General features: G+C 48.8%; 1 protein-coding gene across 5 annotated transcripts in view; it reads left to right on the top strand.

The window, feature by feature from the left end:
* Window positions 1–19,497, top strand: part of ACSS1 (acyl-CoA synthetase short chain family member 1) — a 54,693-nt gene that overhangs the window by 23,560 nt on the left and 11,636 nt on the right. For 4 of the 5 annotated variants that reach the window (XM_004061918.4, XM_055372898.2, XM_063702059.1 and 1 more), the window contains 5 exons: window positions 6,327–6,526; window positions 13,663–13,838; window positions 14,212–14,364; window positions 15,759–15,906; window positions 17,143–17,280. In XM_004061918.4, coding sequence (XP_004061966.2) covers window positions 6,327–6,526; window positions 13,663–13,838; window positions 14,212–14,364; window positions 15,759–15,906; window positions 17,143–17,280 — 815 coding nt within the window. Of the gene's footprint in view, window positions 1–4,339; window positions 5,605–6,326; window positions 6,527–13,662; window positions 13,839–14,211; window positions 14,365–15,758; window positions 15,907–17,142; window positions 17,281–19,497 lie in introns of those variants that run through there. The other variant, XM_055372899.2, reaches the window with a different exon arrangement.

Raw genomic sequence — 19,497 nt, 5'->3', positions numbered from 1 at the left:
GCAGGGTGGGTGTTGCTCTTGGTGGAGGTCCTTCCCACTTCATGCTCACCTGCTGCGCCCATTTGCTCAACAAATATTTATTGAGTACCTTATATGAGCTAGGTGGATGCCAGGAGGAAGGCAATAAGCAAAACCCAGATCTCTACCCAAGCAGACCTTGTACTTGATGGACAACAAAGAAGTCTGTTAGCTAGTGTTTATTTCGTGAATACTGAGTGCCAGAATAATTGTAAGCAATAAACAATCATGCATTCTCAATTTCTTTCTTTCCCTTTCTTTCTTTCTTTCTTTCTTTTTCTTTCTTCTTCTTCTTTTTTTTTTTTTTCGACAGAGTCTAGCTCTGTCACCCAAGCTGCAGTGCAGTGATGGGATCTCAGTTCACTGCAATCTCCACCTCCCGGGTTCAAGCGATTCTCCTGCCTCAGCCTCCCAAGTAGCTGGGATTCAGACATGCAGCACCACGCCTAGCTAATTTGTGTATTTTTAGTAGACACAGGGTTTTGCTATGGTTGGCCAGGCTGGTCTTGAACTCCTGACCTCAAGTGATCTGCCCGCCTCAGCCTCCCAAAATGCTGGGATTACAGCTGTGAGCCACTATGCCCAGCCTCAATTTGTTTATTTCTTAAACACGAGAGCACACACAGGACTTACTTATCCTGGGCCTTCATCAGGAAATGTCTAGGAGGAAAAGACACTTTCAATATTAACCGTGACAAAACTAGCTCTGATTGAAAGACAGATGAAAAAATAAATACCAGTGTATTTCTTCCTCTCTTTTCTCTGAACTCTGTTTCCAGCTGTTTCCTGTTTTGGACTAATTTTAAATTCTGAGGCGGGGGGTGGGGGGCAGGGGTGCATTTGTACCGTCTGAGTTCAGGCAGTTATCATGTTGGTCACAATTACTTGCAGTCAGATTGTATCTTTAGCATTGGATAAAAGTTATTCCCAATTGATGTTAAGAGTTGGTAATAAGTCTTCTTCCTTCCCCAAGGCCAGTCAGCATTTTCCTAGTGTTAAGCACCAGGAACACAAGGCCACATTTGTATTTTTGTGCACATCATTTGCATACGTCCGCACCAAAAGCTTGACCTGGCAGAGTACACCGCAGACAAACTTAAATATCCTGCTCAGTACCTGAACAACAAGTGTTATATTTCTTCTTGGACTTAAAAGTAAAACTCTAACTCATTTTAGTGACTCAGAAAGCTGCATGTCCCGTGCTTTGGAAACCCACTAGGGTGCTACATAAGAGGATCCTGCAGGTAGTGAGGAAGCCACTGTTTCCTGCAACTGTAGCCCAAGGCACCAGTCACTGAGTGGCTGCATTATCTTTCTGATAAAGAAACAGTAACATTTCGGTTTGTGGAAGTCTGAGAAATTATGAATATCCAAAAACATGCTTTCAAATAGTTCCTGAGTACTTGGAATGGCAGGATCACTTACTTGAACAACATTTATTTTTCAATGATTTGAAGACCTAGGTTTGCAGACCATATTTTCCAATAATATATGTCTGGAGGATATTACTAATGAAAAATGAGAGTTTAAACTTTAAAATCCAGGCTTCAAAAATCGGCTGGGTGTGGTGGTTCATGCCTGTAATTCCAGCACTTTGGGAGGCCAAGGCCAGTGGATCACTTGAGGTCAGAAGTTCGGGACCAGCCTGGCCAACATGGTGAAACCTGTCTCCACTAAAAATACAAAAATTAGCTGGGTGTGGTGGTGCACGCCTGTAGTCCCAGCTACTCAGGAGGCTGAGGCAGGAGAAGCCCTTGAACCTGGGAGGTAGAGGTTGCAGTGAGCGGAGATGGCACCCCTGCACTCCAGTCTGGGTGACAGAGTGAGACTCTATCTCAAAAAAAAAAAAAAGTCAGCTGGAAAGATGGGGAGAAATGGAGATAGAATTAGATTGGGATAAATGGAAAGCCTGCTTTAAAAAAACACAAAACATTTCCATGGCCATAATAGGAGCAAGCCCTAGTTAAAGGGCATCTGTTACATGTATTAGGAGCTGGGAGGGTGCAGGTTAGTGACCTCATGTTGAATTTGAGCCACCTGTCAGGTATTTTAAAAATGCATATGGTCGGCCGGGTGCGGTGGCTCACACCTGTAATCCCAGCACTTCGGGAGGCCGAGGCGGGTGGATCACGAGGTCAGGAGATTGAGACCATCCTGGCGAACACTGTGAAACCCCGTCTCTACTAAAAATACAAAAAAATTAGCCAGGCGTGGTCGCGGGCGCCTGTAGTCCCAGCTACTCCGGGGGCTGAGGCAGGAGAATGGCATGAACCCAGGGGCCGGAGCTTGCAGTGGGTGGAGATCGTGCCACTGCACTCCAGGCTCGGCAACAGAGCGAGACTCCATCTCAAAAAAAAACAAAAAACAAAAAACAAAAAATCCATATGGTCGGCCTGGCGCGGTGGTGGCTCATGCCTGTAATCCCAGCACTTTGGGAGGCCGAGGTGGGTGGATCTCCTGAGGTCGGGAGTTCAAGACCAGCCTGACCAACATGGAGAAACCCCGTCTCTACTAAAAATACAAAATTAGCTGGGCGTGGTGGTGCATGCCTGTAATCTACTCGGGAGGCTGAGGTGGGAGAATTGTTTGAACATGGGAGGTGGAGGTTGCAGTGAGTTGAGATAGTGCCATTGCACTCCAGCCTGGGCAACAAGAGTGAAACTCCACCTCAAAAAAAAAAAAAAAGGTTAAATATAGAATTGAGGTCAAGGGTCTGGGTACCCACATTCAGCTCTGGGCAGGCACCATGAGAATGTGGGGGTCCATTTGGAAGTCTGGGGGTGTCTACTGAGATCGAGTGCCGTCATGGAGGGCTCGACCAGAGAACCTGGGGGAGGAAAAGCTTCCAAGAGGACGAGGGGCAAGGAGTGTTCAGGAATTTGAAGGGCTGTCATTGAGAAATTAGATTTATTCTGGGAAGCTTTAAAGGTCTGAGGTAGGACTAAGGGGTGGAGTTTGAAGAGCTGCAAATCTTGGTCCAATTTTTGGTAGACTGTTTCCCTATTAAAGTGACAGAGATGTGGCCCCATGAGGTGAGCTCTGGCAGTGTGATGATTAAGTAGAGGCTGGGCTGCTGTAGGCCAGAATGTGGCTGCCAGATTTCAGAACCCCAAGGAGGCTGCACCGCCTGACGTCCAAGGATCCTTTCCACTTCAAGGTTTATGACCTTGGCAGAGAAAATAGGAAGGGAGAGAGCTCTGAGATTTACCTGGATCAAATCCTTCATCAGAAGCCCCTCCTCTGGACTCAGCAGCAAGAGTGTGAGACTCACCAGACCCTGCTTCAGCTCTTGGGCCCATGTTGAGGCCCCTCAGTCTTCCAGGGAAACCTGGTCTCTAGACCCTCCCTGGAGGCTGTCGTTTAGCTGTCCAGCTTCAATGACTGGGTGACTTCTGCCCCTATAGGGAAAATCCACTCTTCTTTCTGCCCCAGTCCTCCTCCCAACAGCCAGTCTATCCAGAAAGCTCTCCCTGCTGCCCTTCCCTGCCACCCCCAGTGGCTGTACCACCAAGCTGAGTTGCTCAGTGCCCTGCACACCTTCACATGTGCCGTCATTTCCTCATCGGAGCTGTGCTCCTGGAGGACACTCTCCCTGTCAATTCCTTTCTCCAATGCAAACACCCCACTCACTCCCAAGGTGCCTAGAATGGGATTTTTAACATCTCAGGAATTCACTGAAGTGAGTTAGCTGATTTTTGTCATTTTAGAAAACGATTTCAAACAAAGATTTCTGAGAATTTCCATCTGATGGGAAAGACGATAGCTACTGAATGTTTGGCAGAGTTCCAAGTCAGTCTTGCTTTTTATTAATACTTGTGACAGCTGTACAAGGTGGAGGGTGCTTGCTGTTTCTCAGATGGTCACATGGCAGCTCAGAAAGATAAGCTCCCACGTCTAGGCAGCTACTATAGAAAGCTACCCCAGGCCTTTCTATAGGGACAGTCCAGTGTCCTTTCTTGGCTTCAGATTGCTGCCCTCCGTCTGCAGAACAGGGACTGAATTTCATCGCCATTTACTGGTGAGCATACATTCAAGCCTTCATCTCTCGTAGCAGCGAGGCTTAAGCTCTCAGAGCTATAAAAAAGGAATCTGGCCGAAGATGTTGAGTGACTCTTCCCTGCTATGGACCACGGCTCCCTCTTCAGCCAGTCACAGGCCACCCCAGCCTCCTCCCCGGAGTAGCAGAAGTGTTTCTGAGCCCTAGATTCTGTAGAGCTTGGTGCTGGGGGTTTTCCGGGGGAGTGTTCCGTCTTTTATCATAAACCTTGGCAAGGGGTGCGTGGGTGGGGCGCCACTGAAAGGCGCCTTTGTCCTCCTTCTGAAAGCCTGAAGGGAAAACGATGAAATCCCACAGAAGAGGCCGCTGGAGCCAGGCTGGGCAGGCGTGCTGACTGCGGGGAGAACTGCAGGCTGGCCTTGCGATCTGGTTCTCATGTGGTCCCCTCTGCAGATGGCCTTGGGAAGAAACAAAGGCCTCCTTGAGGCCCCTGCCTGTGATGCGGACAGCTCATTTTCATTCTGCTGTGGTTTCCCGGGTGGCCTCGTTGAGCTTCACTGTTCTCGGGAGCCCTTTCCTTGGCTACCCTTTGAACAGAGGAGAGCTATGCAAACACGCTGCGAGGGGCCTTGAGAGCCCGAGGAGGGTCTGCTTTCTGGGCCCCTGCAGAGGGCAGGGGTCGCGGGCTGGTGGCCTGCCCCGCCCAGAGAGAAAGGGCCTTGGCTTCCCCTCATTCTTCGTTCTGTGTTAGCTCTTTTTATTGCAAATAATTAATTAAAGTCAGTACAGCAAGAGTGGGAAAGTGGTTAATGCAATTGCCAGGTCCAGATTCAGAGGGATGAGGCGCTGAAAGGAAAGACAACCTTAGGATCACTTCCACTTCCTCCACTTCGCGCTGCATGGCCGGCAAGTTGGCGGCTCTCGCCTGCTCCCAGTTTTCCCGGAGTTGAGTATGGTTGACTCTGACTGGACCAGGTTGGGTCACGTGTCAGCCCTGAGCCAATCAGCTTGCCCAGAGAGATGATGCGCCCTGAGTGGTGGGTGAACCTGGTGATAGGCCCCAGAGTGGCCAGAGAGGAAGGGCACGCGCACACCATAGACGTAGGCGACGTGGTGGACCACATGGGGGCTGGGCGGGGGTGCTGCTCACCCACCTTGTGCCCAGTGCTTTCCCTTCCCCTTGTCCATGGTCCCCTAGCTTGGGGAGAAAGCAGGGTGCTTGCTCTACCCGCCAGTGCTGTCTCGGGGCTGCAGGGAGATGTGGCTGCCCTGCTTGCGGTCTTCACTCCCAACTACCTGGCTTTGCAGAGCTGGAGTCCGCCCTATCTGGGCTTGGGGGTCTGCTCCCTGAGAGCATTATTTGGTGCCCCTCGACTGTGTTGATTCAGAAATCTGGGACCTGTTGTTTCTCGACTAAATATCTTATGAGATCAGTCTTTCTTTTGGAGGCAAACATTTTCGGAAGTTTTGGAACCATGATGATCTATGCCTCAGACACTTGTGGTCCCTGAGAAGCTACTGCTGGAAAAAGGGGTCCCCATCCGGATCCCAGGAGAGGGTTCTTGGATCTTGCCGGGAAGGAATCCAAGGCGAGTGGCAGAGCGCAGTGAAAAGAGATAGTTTATTGAAAGCTTCTCAGTTACATAGTAGGGCGTCCTCAGCAAGAGGAGGAATGCCTCTGTTTTGTTTTTTTCTTATATAGGGGTCTTGCCTATGTAAAAGCTAAGCTATGTCTCCCTGCGGGTAGGCTGACAAAGTGACATTTATTACTTTGTTGATTGAAAGAAAGCTATCCTTGGCATTTTAGTGCATAAGTACATCAAAGCATGCCTATAATCTTAAAAGCATATATTATGCAATATTGGGGCATCTGGACATTCTGTTGTTGCAAGAGTTTGTCTTTGCAGGTATTAAGCTACTTCCTCAGCTGTAAACATCTTATGACTGTGGGTCATGACTGGCAAGGAATGTGCCTTGCTAGTTTTAAGATGGAATTGATTCTAAAATGGTGTCACCATGGCTCCCCTACGCTCCTGTTCCCCTAACAAAACCCTGCCATAAGCGGACTTAAGGATAGCCTTGTCACCCTAGCAATGTGGCAGTGAATCTCTGCCAATAGCAATCTACAAATGTTAAAAACTTTTCTTTTTCTGGAAAAGTACTTTCCATGCATTAAGTATTCAAGTGCCTGTTTTCCTGGCACTGGGCTGGGTGTATATGACATAAAATTTGCAGTATCGCTCCACCCCCAAACTGCTCTGCATTTTGGCCTTCCTCCATCTCTGATGGCTTTCTCTTTCCTGTGCTGCAGGGAACTACTGGAGACCACGTGCCGCCTGGCCAACACGCTGAAGAGGCATGGAGTCCACCGTGGGGACCGTGTTGCCATCTACATGCCCGTGTCCCCATTGGCTGTGGCAGCAATGCTAGCCTGTGCCAGGATCGGAGCTGTCCACACAGTCATCTTTGCTGGCTTCAGTGCGGAGTCCTTGGCTGGGAGGATCAATGATGGTGAGGAGGTGGGCATGGGGAGGGAGGAGCCCTGGAGTTCCCTGATCCTTGTTCCTGGGGGCCTGGCCATCAGTGTAGAGACCATCAGAGTGCAGACATTAATATAATGTCACACAGACAAATGACAGATCTTACTAGGGACAGGCACATGGCCGAATGAGAATTTGTTCTGTGGGCTGAGATCTGAGTGCATTGGATTTAGCCAGGTGAAAAAGGGACAGTTCCAGTTGGAGGGAACAGCAGAGGCACAGGCCAAGTGGAGGAGGAGCACAACATGAGGGCCTAGTGGAGGCAGGTGTAGTGCAGCAGGAGGGAAGTGTGGAGGTGGGATAAGGCTGGAGATGCACAGGGAAGGTCCCACAGGTCAACAACTGGAAGCCTTCTATCCTGAGGAGTGAAGGGGTGGACCATGTTTGGGGATCTGGAGTCAGGTGAAGGGGGTCTTTCTGTCTGCATGTGGGTCAGTGTGTTTTGGACATTGTGCAGAACAATAACTTCCTTGTTTTGCTGTTGTCAAAGGACTGAGTGTCTGGATGGTGGCCCTATGTCCATGCAGTCTGATCTCTGCTCCCTGCTGTCTCCTAGAGGGAGTTCCCTGAGCTGGCTTCGCAAGGCAGGTGCCAGGTTCTAGGGGCCATTGAGAATTCTTGTGCCTCATAGAAAATAGAACTAATGGGTAGAGTTCTCAGAACCCTGTTGACTTCCCTCTGTATAAAAGGCTGGGAAGCCCTTCCACTTCCTTTCAGAGTTTCTTCTCCCACGTTCAAGGGTGATGCTGCTACCTCTTTCTCTTTTTCTTCCTCTCTCTAGAACTCTGTAATACCAACTGTGTACCAGGCACTGTTCTAAGCACTCTACAAAGGTTATGTCCTTTAATTTACCTTACTCTTCATAAGTATTTTATGCAATAATACTATTATTATTCCCCTCCCCTAAAATTACTGTTGTAACCATCTTAAAGTATACAATTCAGTCACATTAAGTACATTCACAGTGTTATGCAGTCATCATCAGTATCTAGTACCTGAAGTTTTTCATCACTCAAAATGTACACTTTACACCCATTAAGCAGACATTCTCCATTCATCCATGTTGTGGCATGTATCGGTATTTCATATTTTTAATAGGTGAATAATATGCATTCATTGATGGCCATTTGGGTTGTTTCCATTTTTTGGCTATTGTGAATAGAGCTGTTATGAATGTTCATGTATAGGAACACCTGTTTTTAATTTTGGGGGTATATACCTATGAGTGGGCTTGCTGACTCATGTGGTAATTCCATGTTTAACTTATCAAAGAACTGTAAAACTGTTTTGCTAAGGAGATGCACCATTTTTCATTTCCACTAATAGTGTACACAGGCTCCAGTTTCTCTGCATCTTGTTGTTTTTCACTTTAAAAAATTATAGCCATCATAGTAAGAATGAAGTTGTGTCTCATTGTGGTTTTGATTTGCATTTCCCTAATGACTAATAATATTGAACATCTTTTATGTACTTGTTGGCCATTTGTATATTTTCACTGGAAAAAGTGTACTTAAGCTGTTTGCCAATATTTTAATTGCTTGCTTGTCTTTTTGTTGTTGAGTGTGTAAGTTACTTATATATTCTGAATATTAGACCTCTATCAGATATATGATTTGCAAATATTCTCCCATTCTGTGGGTTGTCTTTTCACTTTCTCAGTAGTAAACTTTGGTGTATAAAAGTTTTACATTTCAATGAAGTCTAATTTATCTATTTTTTATTTTGTTGCTTGTGTCTTTGCTGTATTATTTGAGAAAACATTGCCAAATCTAATGCTGTGAAGATTTTTTCCTATGTTTTCTTTTTTTTTTTCTTTTTTTTTCTTTTTGAGATGGATTCTCACTCTGTTGCCAGGCTGGAGTGCAGGGGCATGATCTCAGCTCACTGCAATCTCCGCCTCCTGGGTTCAAGTGATTCTCCTGTCTCAGCCTCCCGAGTAGCTGGGATTACAGGCACATGCCACTGTATCCAGCTAATTTTTGTAGTTTTAGTAGAAACAGGGTTTCACCATGTTGACCAGGATGGTCTCGATCTCTTGACCTCGTGATCCGCCTGCCTCGGCCTCCCTGTTGGTATGTTTTGTTCAAAGAGTTTAAGTTTTACCTTTTTACATTTAGATCTTTAATTTTGAGTTGATTTTTGTACAGGGTGTGAGGTAAGGGTCCAGTTTCATTCTTTGTCCTATGGCTATCCAGTGGTCCCAGCGCCATTTGCTGAAGAGGCTGTTCTTTTCCCTGTTAAATGGACTTGGTACTCTTGCTGAAAATAATTTGACCATATATGTGAGGGATTATTTCTGGGCTCTCTATCCTATTCCATTTATCCGTATGATTACCTATGTATCTATTATTATCTCAGTATCAAACTGTTTTGACACTGTAGCTTTGTAAGTTTTAAAACCAGGAAGCGTGAGTCTCCCAACTTTGTTCTTCTTTTTTCAAGATTGTTTTGGCTCTTCTTGGTTTCTTGTATTTTCATAGGAATTTTAGGATTAGCTTTTCCATTTCTGCAAAAAAAGATGTTGGGATTTTGATTGCATTCAATCTGTAGAAAAATTGGAAGGTATTGCCATATTGACAATATTAATCCACAAACATGGGATATCTTTCCATTTATTTAAGTATTTTAAAATTTCTTTCAGCAATATTTTGTGGTATTCAGTGTACAAGTCTTGCAATCCTAGGCTAAATTTATTCCTAAGTATCTTATTCTTTTATGAATTTTTATAAATGGAATTGTTTTCCTAATTTCCTTTACAGATTGTTCATTGCTAATATGTAGAGATACAGCTAATTTTTGCATAGTGATCTTGTATATTGCAAATTTAATGATTTATTAGCTCTAATAAATAGTTTTTTGTGGATTCATTAGGATTTATACATATTAGATCATATCATCTCTGAATATAGTTTTACTTCTTCTTTTCCAATTTGGATGTCTTTTCTTTCTTTTTTTTTTTTTTTTTTTGCCTGATCACTCTGGCAACAACTTTGTTTACAGTGTTGAATTGCAGTGGTAAAAAGTGGGCATCCTTGTTTTGTTCCTGATCTTAGGGGGAAGGCTTCAGTCTTTTACCATTAATATGAAGTTAGCTGTGGGTTTTCAGATGCTCTTTATCAATTAGGTTCCCTTCTATTCCTAGTTTTAAGTGTTTGATCATCAAAGGGTGTTGGATTTTGTCAAATGCTTGCTCTGCGTCAATTGAGATGTGTTTTTTCCTTCATTGTAGTAGTGTGATGTATTACAGTGATTAATTGTTGCATGTTGAACCACCCTTCCTTTCCTAGGGTGAGTCCTGATTGGTCATGGTGTATTCTGTTAATATGCTGCTGGATACAGTTTGCTAACATTTTGTGGAAGAGTTTTGCATCATTGTTTATATGAGATATTTGTCTGTAGTTTTCTTTTTTATAGTAATCTTTGTCTGGCTTTAGTATCAGGGTAATGCTGGCCTCATAAAATGAATTTGAAAGTATCTCCTCTTCAATTTTTTGGAAGAGTTTGAGAAGGATTGGTGCTAATTCTTTAAATATTTCATAGAATTCACCAGTGAAGTCATCTGGTTCTGGTTTTTAGAAAGGGAAGAAAATGGGTAAACTGAGACGCAGAGAGTTTAAGTGACTTACCTAAGGTCACGTAGCTGGTAAGTGACAGAGCCAGGATTTGAACACAGACATTCTGCTGCCATAGTTGATGCTTTCGGCATTATGCTAAGCTGCCCCTTTCCTCTCTTGCTGGTGTGGCCATGGTCACCCAGTGCTTCTGTTAAGATTGTTTGAAACAAGCAATAGCAGTTGACTCTTGGTGACTTCAGCATGTGGGGATTTAGTAGCTGGATGCTGGGGCAGCTCCCAGAACCTCAGAATTCCTAAACAACCAAGCATGGGAGGGCAGGGGCCATGACTCTGTCCTGAAGAGGACTCTGCCCCGATATCCTTCAGCCTTTTTGTGCAGCCTGCAGGTGCCAGGTTCCTGGGGACAAGATCCTGTTGAGATGGGTATCTGTGTCCTCTTGGGTCAATGAGGGGCTGTTTTGGTTTTCTATTGCTGTGTCACAAACTACTCCAAAACTTAGTGTTTAATAAAACTGAAAACAATAAAGTTTAGTATTCTATTTCATGGGTCTGTGGGACAGGAATCAGATGGGGACAGGGGAATGGCTGTTTTCTGCTCCATGACATCTGGGACATTAGTCAGGTTGACTTGAAGGGTTGGGGACTGGCGGGCCTGTCTTTCTCTCCATGTGGCCTCTCCACATGGCTGACTTGGGCTTCCTCATAGCCTTGCAGCCTCAGCAGTCAGGCTTGTCACATGGCAGCACATGGCTCCAAGAGGAAGGAAATAGCAACTGCCAGTGTCCTACAGGCCAGGCTGGCACAGGCCTGGCATCACTCTTGCCTTACTAGATTGGCCAAACCAGTCCGTGGCCATTCTGGATTCAAGGGGAGGAGACCTGGATCCTGCTTCTCTATAAAAGCAGGTGAAAGAATGTGCAGCCATCTTCAGTTGGCCACTGGGAGGTGGGTGCATATTGTGAGTCTGACCGCTAGGCTCTCACATGACTGAGGCAGCCACCTCAGTCAGCAGGTGCAGTTCCAGAGTTCAGTCCCCTGGCCTGGCTTCCAGGCTTGGACCATCCCTCTTCATTTGTCTTCCCTCTTGCTTTAGGCTGCTTGAGGAGTGGAGAGTGTTGCAGGGGAGGGTAGAGGTCAGGAGAATGGCTTTGAGAGAGACTGTGGGGGTAGAATAATGACCCACTCAGATGGCCACACTGTAATCCCCCAGAAGCTGTGCTATGTCACTTGCATGGTGAAAGGACTTTGCACATATGAATAAGGCAATAGGATATCCAGGTGGGCTCCATCTAATCCCACATCCCTTAATGCACAGAACTTGCTCCAACTAGAGGCAGAGGAAGTGAAGCAGAAGGGGAGGTCAGAGAGATTCAAAGCAACTTTACCCGCCGTTGCTGGCTTTGAAGATAAACAGGGCCATGAACCAGGGCAGGTGGTGGCTGTAGTCACTGAGAATGACCCCTGGCTGACAGTCAGCAAGGAAAAGGCGACCTTAATCCCTCAGTCGCGTGGAACTGAGTTCTGCCAACCACTGAAATGGCCTGGAGGTGGATACTCCCCCAGAGCCACCACATAGGAGCCAGCCCTGTCCTTGACTTTGGCCTTGTGAGACTCTAAGCAGAGAATCCCACCAAGCCTGTCCAGACAACAGAACTCTGAGCTAAAAATGAGTGTTCTGAGCCACTAAGTTTGTGGTCATTTGTTATGGAAGCAGCAGAAAATGAACGCAGATGCTGGTACCTGCTCAAAACCAGGGAGAGAAAATTGAATCCTCCCAGAGTGGCACGTGGTTCCTGCCAGCACCCATGCTGTGGCCCAGCCTTGGAGGGCACCAGTGGGCCAGACATGCTCATGGTGCTCAGAAGCTCCTGGGTACTTCCTAGAGGCCTCTCCTGGAGAGCCTACTGGGCAGGGAGGCCCTGGACAGGTGCGAGTCAGGAGTGAGGTGTGCGCCTTGGGAGGTGGGGAAGGAACTGCCTGCTGTGTAGTGTGATTTCAGCATGTTGCATGGGCTGGGGTCATTGTATCATGAATGCTTCTGACCCCCATGAGCTTTCTTTGTCTCCCATCCCCTTGAGAAAGGTTCATTCCTTCCTGCTGGTCCATCTCCCTTCCTCGCCCATAGGGGGCTCACCTGGACCAACCCCTGCTTGGGGATGTAGGTCTGGAAAGTCTCTGATAGGCTCCACCCAACTGACTTGGTTTCCCCAGGTGAGCTATCGCTGAGGCTTGAAGGCCAAAGAGTGTGTGTAGCCACGGCTCTTGGTGCCAGATGCAGGGGTGGCTGCATCTGGGCAGGTCTAGGGTATCTCTCTGACCCCCGGATGGTGCTGTGTGTGCTGGAAAATTCTCAGGGAACCCTCGGCCATGACATCTCCAGGGCTCTTAGGAGGAGAAAGGGTGGGCCTGTTGTGCAAAAGTGCTTTCAGATTTATTTAGGTAGGACTCTCCCAGAGGCGACATTGAGGCCAGAGTCTGTCTTGGAAGTGTGGTAGGGCAGTGGTGGCTCTGGACCGGAATGTGGCACACATGCCTCAAATGGCTCCACGCAAAGGTTAGGGAGTTGCAGGATTTGTACCCCAATTATGGAGAGCCATTGGTCGAGGGTTCCCCAGCACTTCTGCCCATAGCTCTGCAAGAGGCCTTTGGTGCAGAATGACTGAAAGGCCCAAGGGATGTGGGTGAGGCCCTGCCAGTCAGGGTCACAGCTGGGCATTTGTCCCAGGCTCTTCCTGAGGGGCTGTGTAGTAACTCCCTACAGCTGTGATCCCTCTGGGTCATCCCGCACTGGGGCACAGCGTGGAGGACACCTCCTTTTCCTGGGGTCTTGAGGCCCATTGTGCGTGCACCCCTCTTCTCTGCTCTGGGCCTCCCCCTAGGTTAGCCATGGAAGCTAGGGTCCTCCTGGCTTCCCCCTGGCCCTGGCTGAGCACCATTGGTCATTGAAGAGCAGGTGTGGGATCAGGAGGGCCTTCTCCTGAAGGTAAGGAGGGCAGGCAGCTCCCGATCATCCACTGGGGTGTGGTTTCTGATCTCTGGACAGTGAAGGCTCTTGGCCCACACAAGTCACTCTAGACAGGGCCTGGCCACATGGGACACCTTTGGGCTTGGCCTCTGGTTGTCCAGCTTTCTTGTTCTCTGCCTCTCGGTATTTCTCTGTCACCTCGATTGCTGCAGGTGGCATGATGGCCTCTTTCCTGGGGTTTGCTCCTGGGCAGACAGGAGAGAAAGGTGGAAGTCTGGTTGGGAAATTGTCTTTACGCTGCTGACTCAAGGAGGAAGAGCTGAGCTTCAAAGTAATTTATCTCTGGTTCCTTCCCCTCAGCCTCAGAACTGGACAAAGGCCTGGTGCTTCTTCATGGCACACAGAGGCTGGAGAGCAGGCAGCCCCTCACTTTTTCCATTGAATCTTTTACTCAAGATTGGACTGAGTTTCTCACACTCCTAGGCCTGGATGTCCTATGTGAGTCAGAGCTATGAGGGTTAAAGTCGGGAGGAGACTGATCAGAAATGTCTGTGTTGTCTCTGTTAGCCAAGTGCAAGGTGGTTATCACCTTCAACCAAGGACTCCGGGGTGGGCGCGTGGTGGAGCTGAAGAAAATAGTGGATGAGGCTGTGAAGCACTGCCCCACCGTGCAGCATGTCCTGGTGGCTCACAGGACAGACAACAAGGTCCACATGGGGGATCTGGACGTCCCGCTGGAGCAGGTGGGTTACCTCGCTTTGCACAGTTTGAGGAGAGGTCATATCAAGTTAGCTGGCTCTGAGGCTTCTCGGGTTGTGGTTCTCAATTTGGGTTCCCTAGAGGTGCCCAGGGTTCCTCTGTGGTATTTGGTGAGCTTGAGTCCTGACTGGGAAGATAAAACTCCAATACGACAAGCATGTTGGAACATTTACTGTAACACAAATGCTTGCACCCACGCTTTTGTTTTGTGTCCTTTCCACATTTGGAATTGAACTTGGACAGGTCAGAGCAGGTGAATTCTGAATCCTGTGTGTGGAGTCCTGCTGCGGAGGGGGAGTGCTGCTCTCAGAGAGGCTGAGTGCCCTCGGTGGGCTGTTTGTTTCTTCTCCCTGCCAGGAAATGGCCAAGGAGGACCCTGTGTGCGCCCCAGAGAGCATGGGCAGTGAGGACATGCTCTTCATGCTGTACACCTCCGGGAGCACCGGAATGCCCAAGGGCATCGTCCATACCCAGGCAGGCTACCTGCTCTATGCCGCCCTGACTCACAAGGTACAGGCCTGTGCGGGCGGTGCTGGGCCCTTGGCAGGGATCCAGGCAGGGGCAGGGCTGGAAGTCCTCCTGCTGCAGAGCGAGGCCTGTAGGTGTGAGAGGTCAGTGTTTCTTCCTGGCCTATTCGGGGCAGGGCCCCTCGAGTCCTCCCACCCTACAGCTCCTCAGGGCCCTGGCTGCCTCAAGCCCCCACTGCACTGTCTGGAAACTCCCAGATAATCTGATCATGTAACGCGGCAGCAGGACACTAAGGGCCACTCGCCCAAAGACTTTTAAAAACTCTTTTTAGAACAGATACAGAAAACCACCCAAATTAAATGCATGGCTTAATGAATTATTATAAGGCAAATGCCACTTTGATCAAGAAGTGGAAGGCCACCGGTTTCTCAGAAGCCCCTTCCAGGCCCATATGGCCACAGCCCCGTCCAGCATGTCTTGATGCGTCTTGTGCGCCTGCCCTGTGTTTTTATTTTGATAGTTTTGTGACCCATATGAGCATCCGTGGGCACTGTAGCTTACTGTTGCCAATTAAAATATTGTTTTCTCTTTCGTTTTGTTTTGTTTTGTTTTTTCATGGAGTCTCACTCTGTTCTCCAGGTTAGAGTGCAGTGGTGTGATCTCAGATCACTGCAACCTTTGCCTCCTGGGTTCAAGTGACTCTCCTGTCTCAGCTTTCTGAGTAGCTGGGATTACAGGCACCTGCCACCACGCCACGCTAATTTTTTTTTGTATTTTTAGTAGAGACAGGGTTTTGCCATGTCGGTCAGGCTGGTCTTGAACTTCTGACCTCAAGTGATCTGCCCGCCTTGGCCTCTCCAAGTGCTGGAATTACAGGTGTGAGCCACCGTGTCCGGCCTAAAATATTGTTGATATGTCTTTTAAGTCTTTTTAAGCCTATGCTCCCCCATTTCCTTACACTTGGCCATTGTCACATGCAGCCATTTTTCTCTGGTGTCCTTTGGTCTGGGTTGTGCCTGTTGTCCCTCTGCCTTTGTGTTTCCTGCACGTGGGCAGTTAGATCCTGAGATGGGATCAGGCTCCACTCAGCTGCTGTGGAAGAATAAAGGGGGTTCGGATGTCTGTCCTCTCATGCTCCTTGAAGCTGATGATGCTTGATGCCATTCTTGGCCTTTTTTGCTTTTATTTTTTGTAGTTCTTAAGGGGTTTAAAAAATCGTGGCATAAGGTAATGCAAAAAGGTGTCCATGTGTTAAATGTACAACTAGACGGACTCTGCAGTGTGCCCACCTGTCCTGCTGCTGGAGGCCGTTTGAGGAGCCAGCTGCCTCTCACAGCTATGGACTGCAGCCTATGCATGCCTATTTCCTAGTGACCTGGTGTGAACATGGTGGGGTGGGGGGACAAGCTCCTGATGCTCCTTTCCTGTCTCTGCAGCTTGTGTTTGACCACCAGCCAGGTGACATCTTTGGCTGTGTGGCCGACATCGGCTGGATTACAGGACACAGCTACGTGGTGTATGGGCCTCTCTGCAATGGTGCCACCAGCGTCCTTTTTGAGAGCACCCCAGTTTATCCCAATGCTGGTAAGGATGGTGAACCCTGTTTGGGACCCCATGCTGGTGTCAGGGGAGAGAGCCTGAGGCTCGAGGCTTGTGGAGAGGTTCATGGAAGGGGGACGCCTGGGCTCTGGTGAGGGTGTGGCTCTCCAGGTCCTGCTGTCGAAATGCCCGGTGGGGCCAGGCACTAGGTCTTCAGAAAGATCCGACAGGCAGCAGCAGGGAGTCTGACTTGGTGCTGGAGGACATCTCAAGGCCCCTGCTCCTGCACTCCTGCCCTCTGACTTAAACTGCCGGCCTCAGGCCATTGGCATCCTCCTCACCTCTAGGCTGCTTGCCCAGATCCAGCCCTTTCTCGAAGCCAGGGCCAGCTGCCCGCCACTTCTGTGTCCCCAGCCCTGCCCCTGAGCCTTCAGGGCCGTCCCTCAGACCATGTTATGCATGGCCTAGAACCATCTCCATTAAATTCAGATCACTTTGAGGACAAGGTGATGTCTGGCTCCCTTGGGCATCGTCCTCCCACACAGCACAGTGTCTTCAAATATTTTCTTTAATGTAAGCAGATCATGGTGGCTCTGCCCAAAGGCTGCTGCTCCAGCGTTCCATGGCACTGACAACTGTGCATGGACTGTGTTATCACCTCCCAGTGCTCCATCCCTGCCTTTGGGGGCTGGGTGTGCTCAAGGAAGAAGCTGTAGGGGCAAGACCAGGGATTAAGGGCCATGGCCCAGGTGCTGTCTCAGGCCACCACTTCAGCCCTTAGAAGCTCAGTGTCCCATGTGGAGGGGATGGTGTGGGTAGTGGGTTTACAGGAACCAGGGGTATGCATGCCGGGCACATGGCCCTGCTCCCTGGGACACACGCAGTGGCAGCTGTACTGTCACCAGGGGAAGCACCAGTCACCACTTTAGAGCCCATGTAAGTGTGACCGAGTGAAAGCTCTGTGTTAATGCTCCATGGGTTATTAAATCCACGTAGTATCACCTTGAACTAGGCCATCACCCTAAGCCAGGTGAAGACTGTTCCTGAATGTGCCGCCCATGGATCTGGGGAGTGCTTGGAGGAGAGCGGCCATTGGGGACCTGTCCCATGGGGCTTCTTTCCATCTTTCACTGGCAGGGGTGGGGGGTTGGGGGGATCCCTTTTATATGGACATATGCACGTCTGCACATGCCCAGCACTCAGGAAGTCTTGGCTGATCTCTGAGTTTAAAGTAAACCATGTCAGCTCTCCTGCTGACAGTGAATTTCGGCCTTTCTGTAGGTCGGTACTGGGAGACAGTAGAGAGGTTGAAGATCAATCAGTTCTATGGCGCCCCAACGGCTGTCCGGCTGTTGCTGAAATATGGTGATGCCTGGGTGAAGAAGTATGATCGCTCCTCCCTGCGGACCCTGGGGTCAGGTGAGTGGCCTGCCCTGCAGCAGGAGAGGGTGTGCTTGCCCTAGACCCTCAGAGCCAATATGGGCTTCAGCAGGACTTCAGTCATGAAGTTGCCCGGCTTTGTATGTGTGAACTCATGCAATGCCAGACCGGATCTGGTAGAAAGCACCAGCACCTCTTCCCACCTGTAAGCCCCTCCCCAGAGCTGGCAGCAGTTACCAGTCTGGGGAACAACATTCTAGACATTTTCTGTGCCGTTGTTTCTGTGCCCAATTTCTGTAGCTTAATCTTCATTAGGAATACTTACCCACTCAATAAGTTAAGGGCCAGGTCAGTTCTTTAGTGGCTGCATGGGATTTAACTGTATAACTTAGCTGGGTGTGGTGGCAAAGGCTGAGGTGGGAGGATTGCTTGAGCCCAGGAGTTTCAGGCTGCAGTGAACTAGGATTGCACCACTGCGCTCCAGCCTGGTGACAGAGTGAGACTCAGTCGTCTAAATAATAGTAATAATAGTATAACTACAGTTTGCTAAACACTGCCCCATAGTTGGACCTTTTGATTGTCTCCAAGTCTGTGGAGAGGATGCCATCCTGCACTTTTGCCCTGCTGTTACTGTAGACATTTCCAGGCAGACAGTTCAAAGCTTAGGCCTATTGGTAATGTTGATGGATATTGCCAAATCACATGGAAACATTTTGGAAACGTGCCAGTGGCGTGGTTTCGACAGTATCGGCAGTGTCTGTCCTTTGGGCTGGTGCTGGGAGGGACTGGGTGCTGGTGACTGCTGTTCTTTCTTCTGTCCCTGCCACATTTCATGTCTGCCTTGACGTGTGGTCACCCATGGTCAGCCACCTGCTTGGTGGCTTTTCACCGGGGAAGCATGCAGGGCAATGACCATGGAAGAGTGTCCCATTCGGCCACATGCATCCTTGGGAAGGGAGCATGTACCTCCCAGTGAACATGTGATTCCACTACTGCTGGGTGACCACGAGGCCATGCGGGCATCTGGGCCACAGGCTGAGAGGCACAGCAGCTGGGGCTGTGCCCTGCAGAACTCACCACTTGTTCCCAAATGTGAGATGGGGATGAGACCCACCTACAGGGTGGCGAGGATGCCACAGAGGGTCAGATGTGAGCCTTAGTGTAATGTTCAGCATGGAGGTGATTAATGGGGAGAGCTCCTGAGGAATAGCAGGCATCCAATGACTCCTCCTCCTCTTTTCCCTTATTTTCCCCATTAACAGTAAAAACCTTCTGTTTCTCAACCAGCTTTCTAGATGAAAAAACAGGAGGAGTTTGAATACTATTAATAAGAGCAAATATGTATTAAATGCCTTTATCTTCACATCAGTCCTTTGAGCAAACAGCAGATGTTGCTTCACATTACAGAGAAGGAAGAGGAGGCACAGAGAGGTCAGAGAACCGGCGTGAGGTCACTCAGCAAGTAGGGCAGCCTGTGTTGAATGCAGCACTTGGTTCTAGAGTCCGTAAAACTCACTCTGCCCCCCACCTGATTGATGGGCTCTGTGCCCCCACCCTGTACCCTCAACAAGTCCCTTGCCATACTGTCCCCTTCACCTCTCAGAAAGAGTATGGGGTTCTTTTCTAGATGGTGTATCTTAGTTTGCTTTGTGCTGCTGTAATAGAATACCCTGAAACTGGGTGATTTATAATGAACAGAAATTTATTGGTTCACATTTCTGGAGGCTGGGAAGTCCACATCAAGGTGTTGGCATCTGGTGAGGGCCTTCTTGCTGCATCGTCCCATGGTGGAAGGGCAAAGAGAGGGCAAGAGAGAGCAAGAGGAGGTTGAACTCACCCTTTTATAATGGCACCAATCCCACTCATGAGGGTGGAAGCCTCTTGGCATAATCACCTCATAAAGGTTCCACCTCTTAATGCTGTTACAATGGCAATTACATTTCAACGTGAGATTTGGAGGGGACAAACATTCAAACCATAACAAGTGGTGAGTTTGAGTGGTCTCTCTTGGCATGCTGGAGCTGGGCTTGAGAGGCCCGTGTGATTCTGACTGCCTGGGCCATGTAGTACCCAGGGACTGGGAACAAACAGCGGGGTGGCCAGGGCCATAGAAACTCACCCAGATCCTCTAGGTGTTGTCAGCAGGGCCACCTGAGTGGGCCCTAGGCATTAGGTGGGGACAGGGCTGAAGGGCAAGATTTGGTTTTCCAGATACACTCATGGGATTTGTCTCCTGAAGGAAGGTTCACGGGGTCC

Source organism: Gorilla gorilla, chromosome 21, assembly GCF_029281585.2.
Source record: "Gorilla gorilla gorilla isolate KB3781 chromosome 21, NHGRI_mGorGor1-v2.1_pri, whole genome shotgun sequence".
Taxonomy (NCBI): Eukaryota; Metazoa; Chordata; class Mammalia; order Primates; family Hominidae; genus Gorilla; species Gorilla gorilla.
Note: the sequence above shows the minus strand (reverse complement) of the source record. Positions and strands in the feature narration are given on the sequence as shown.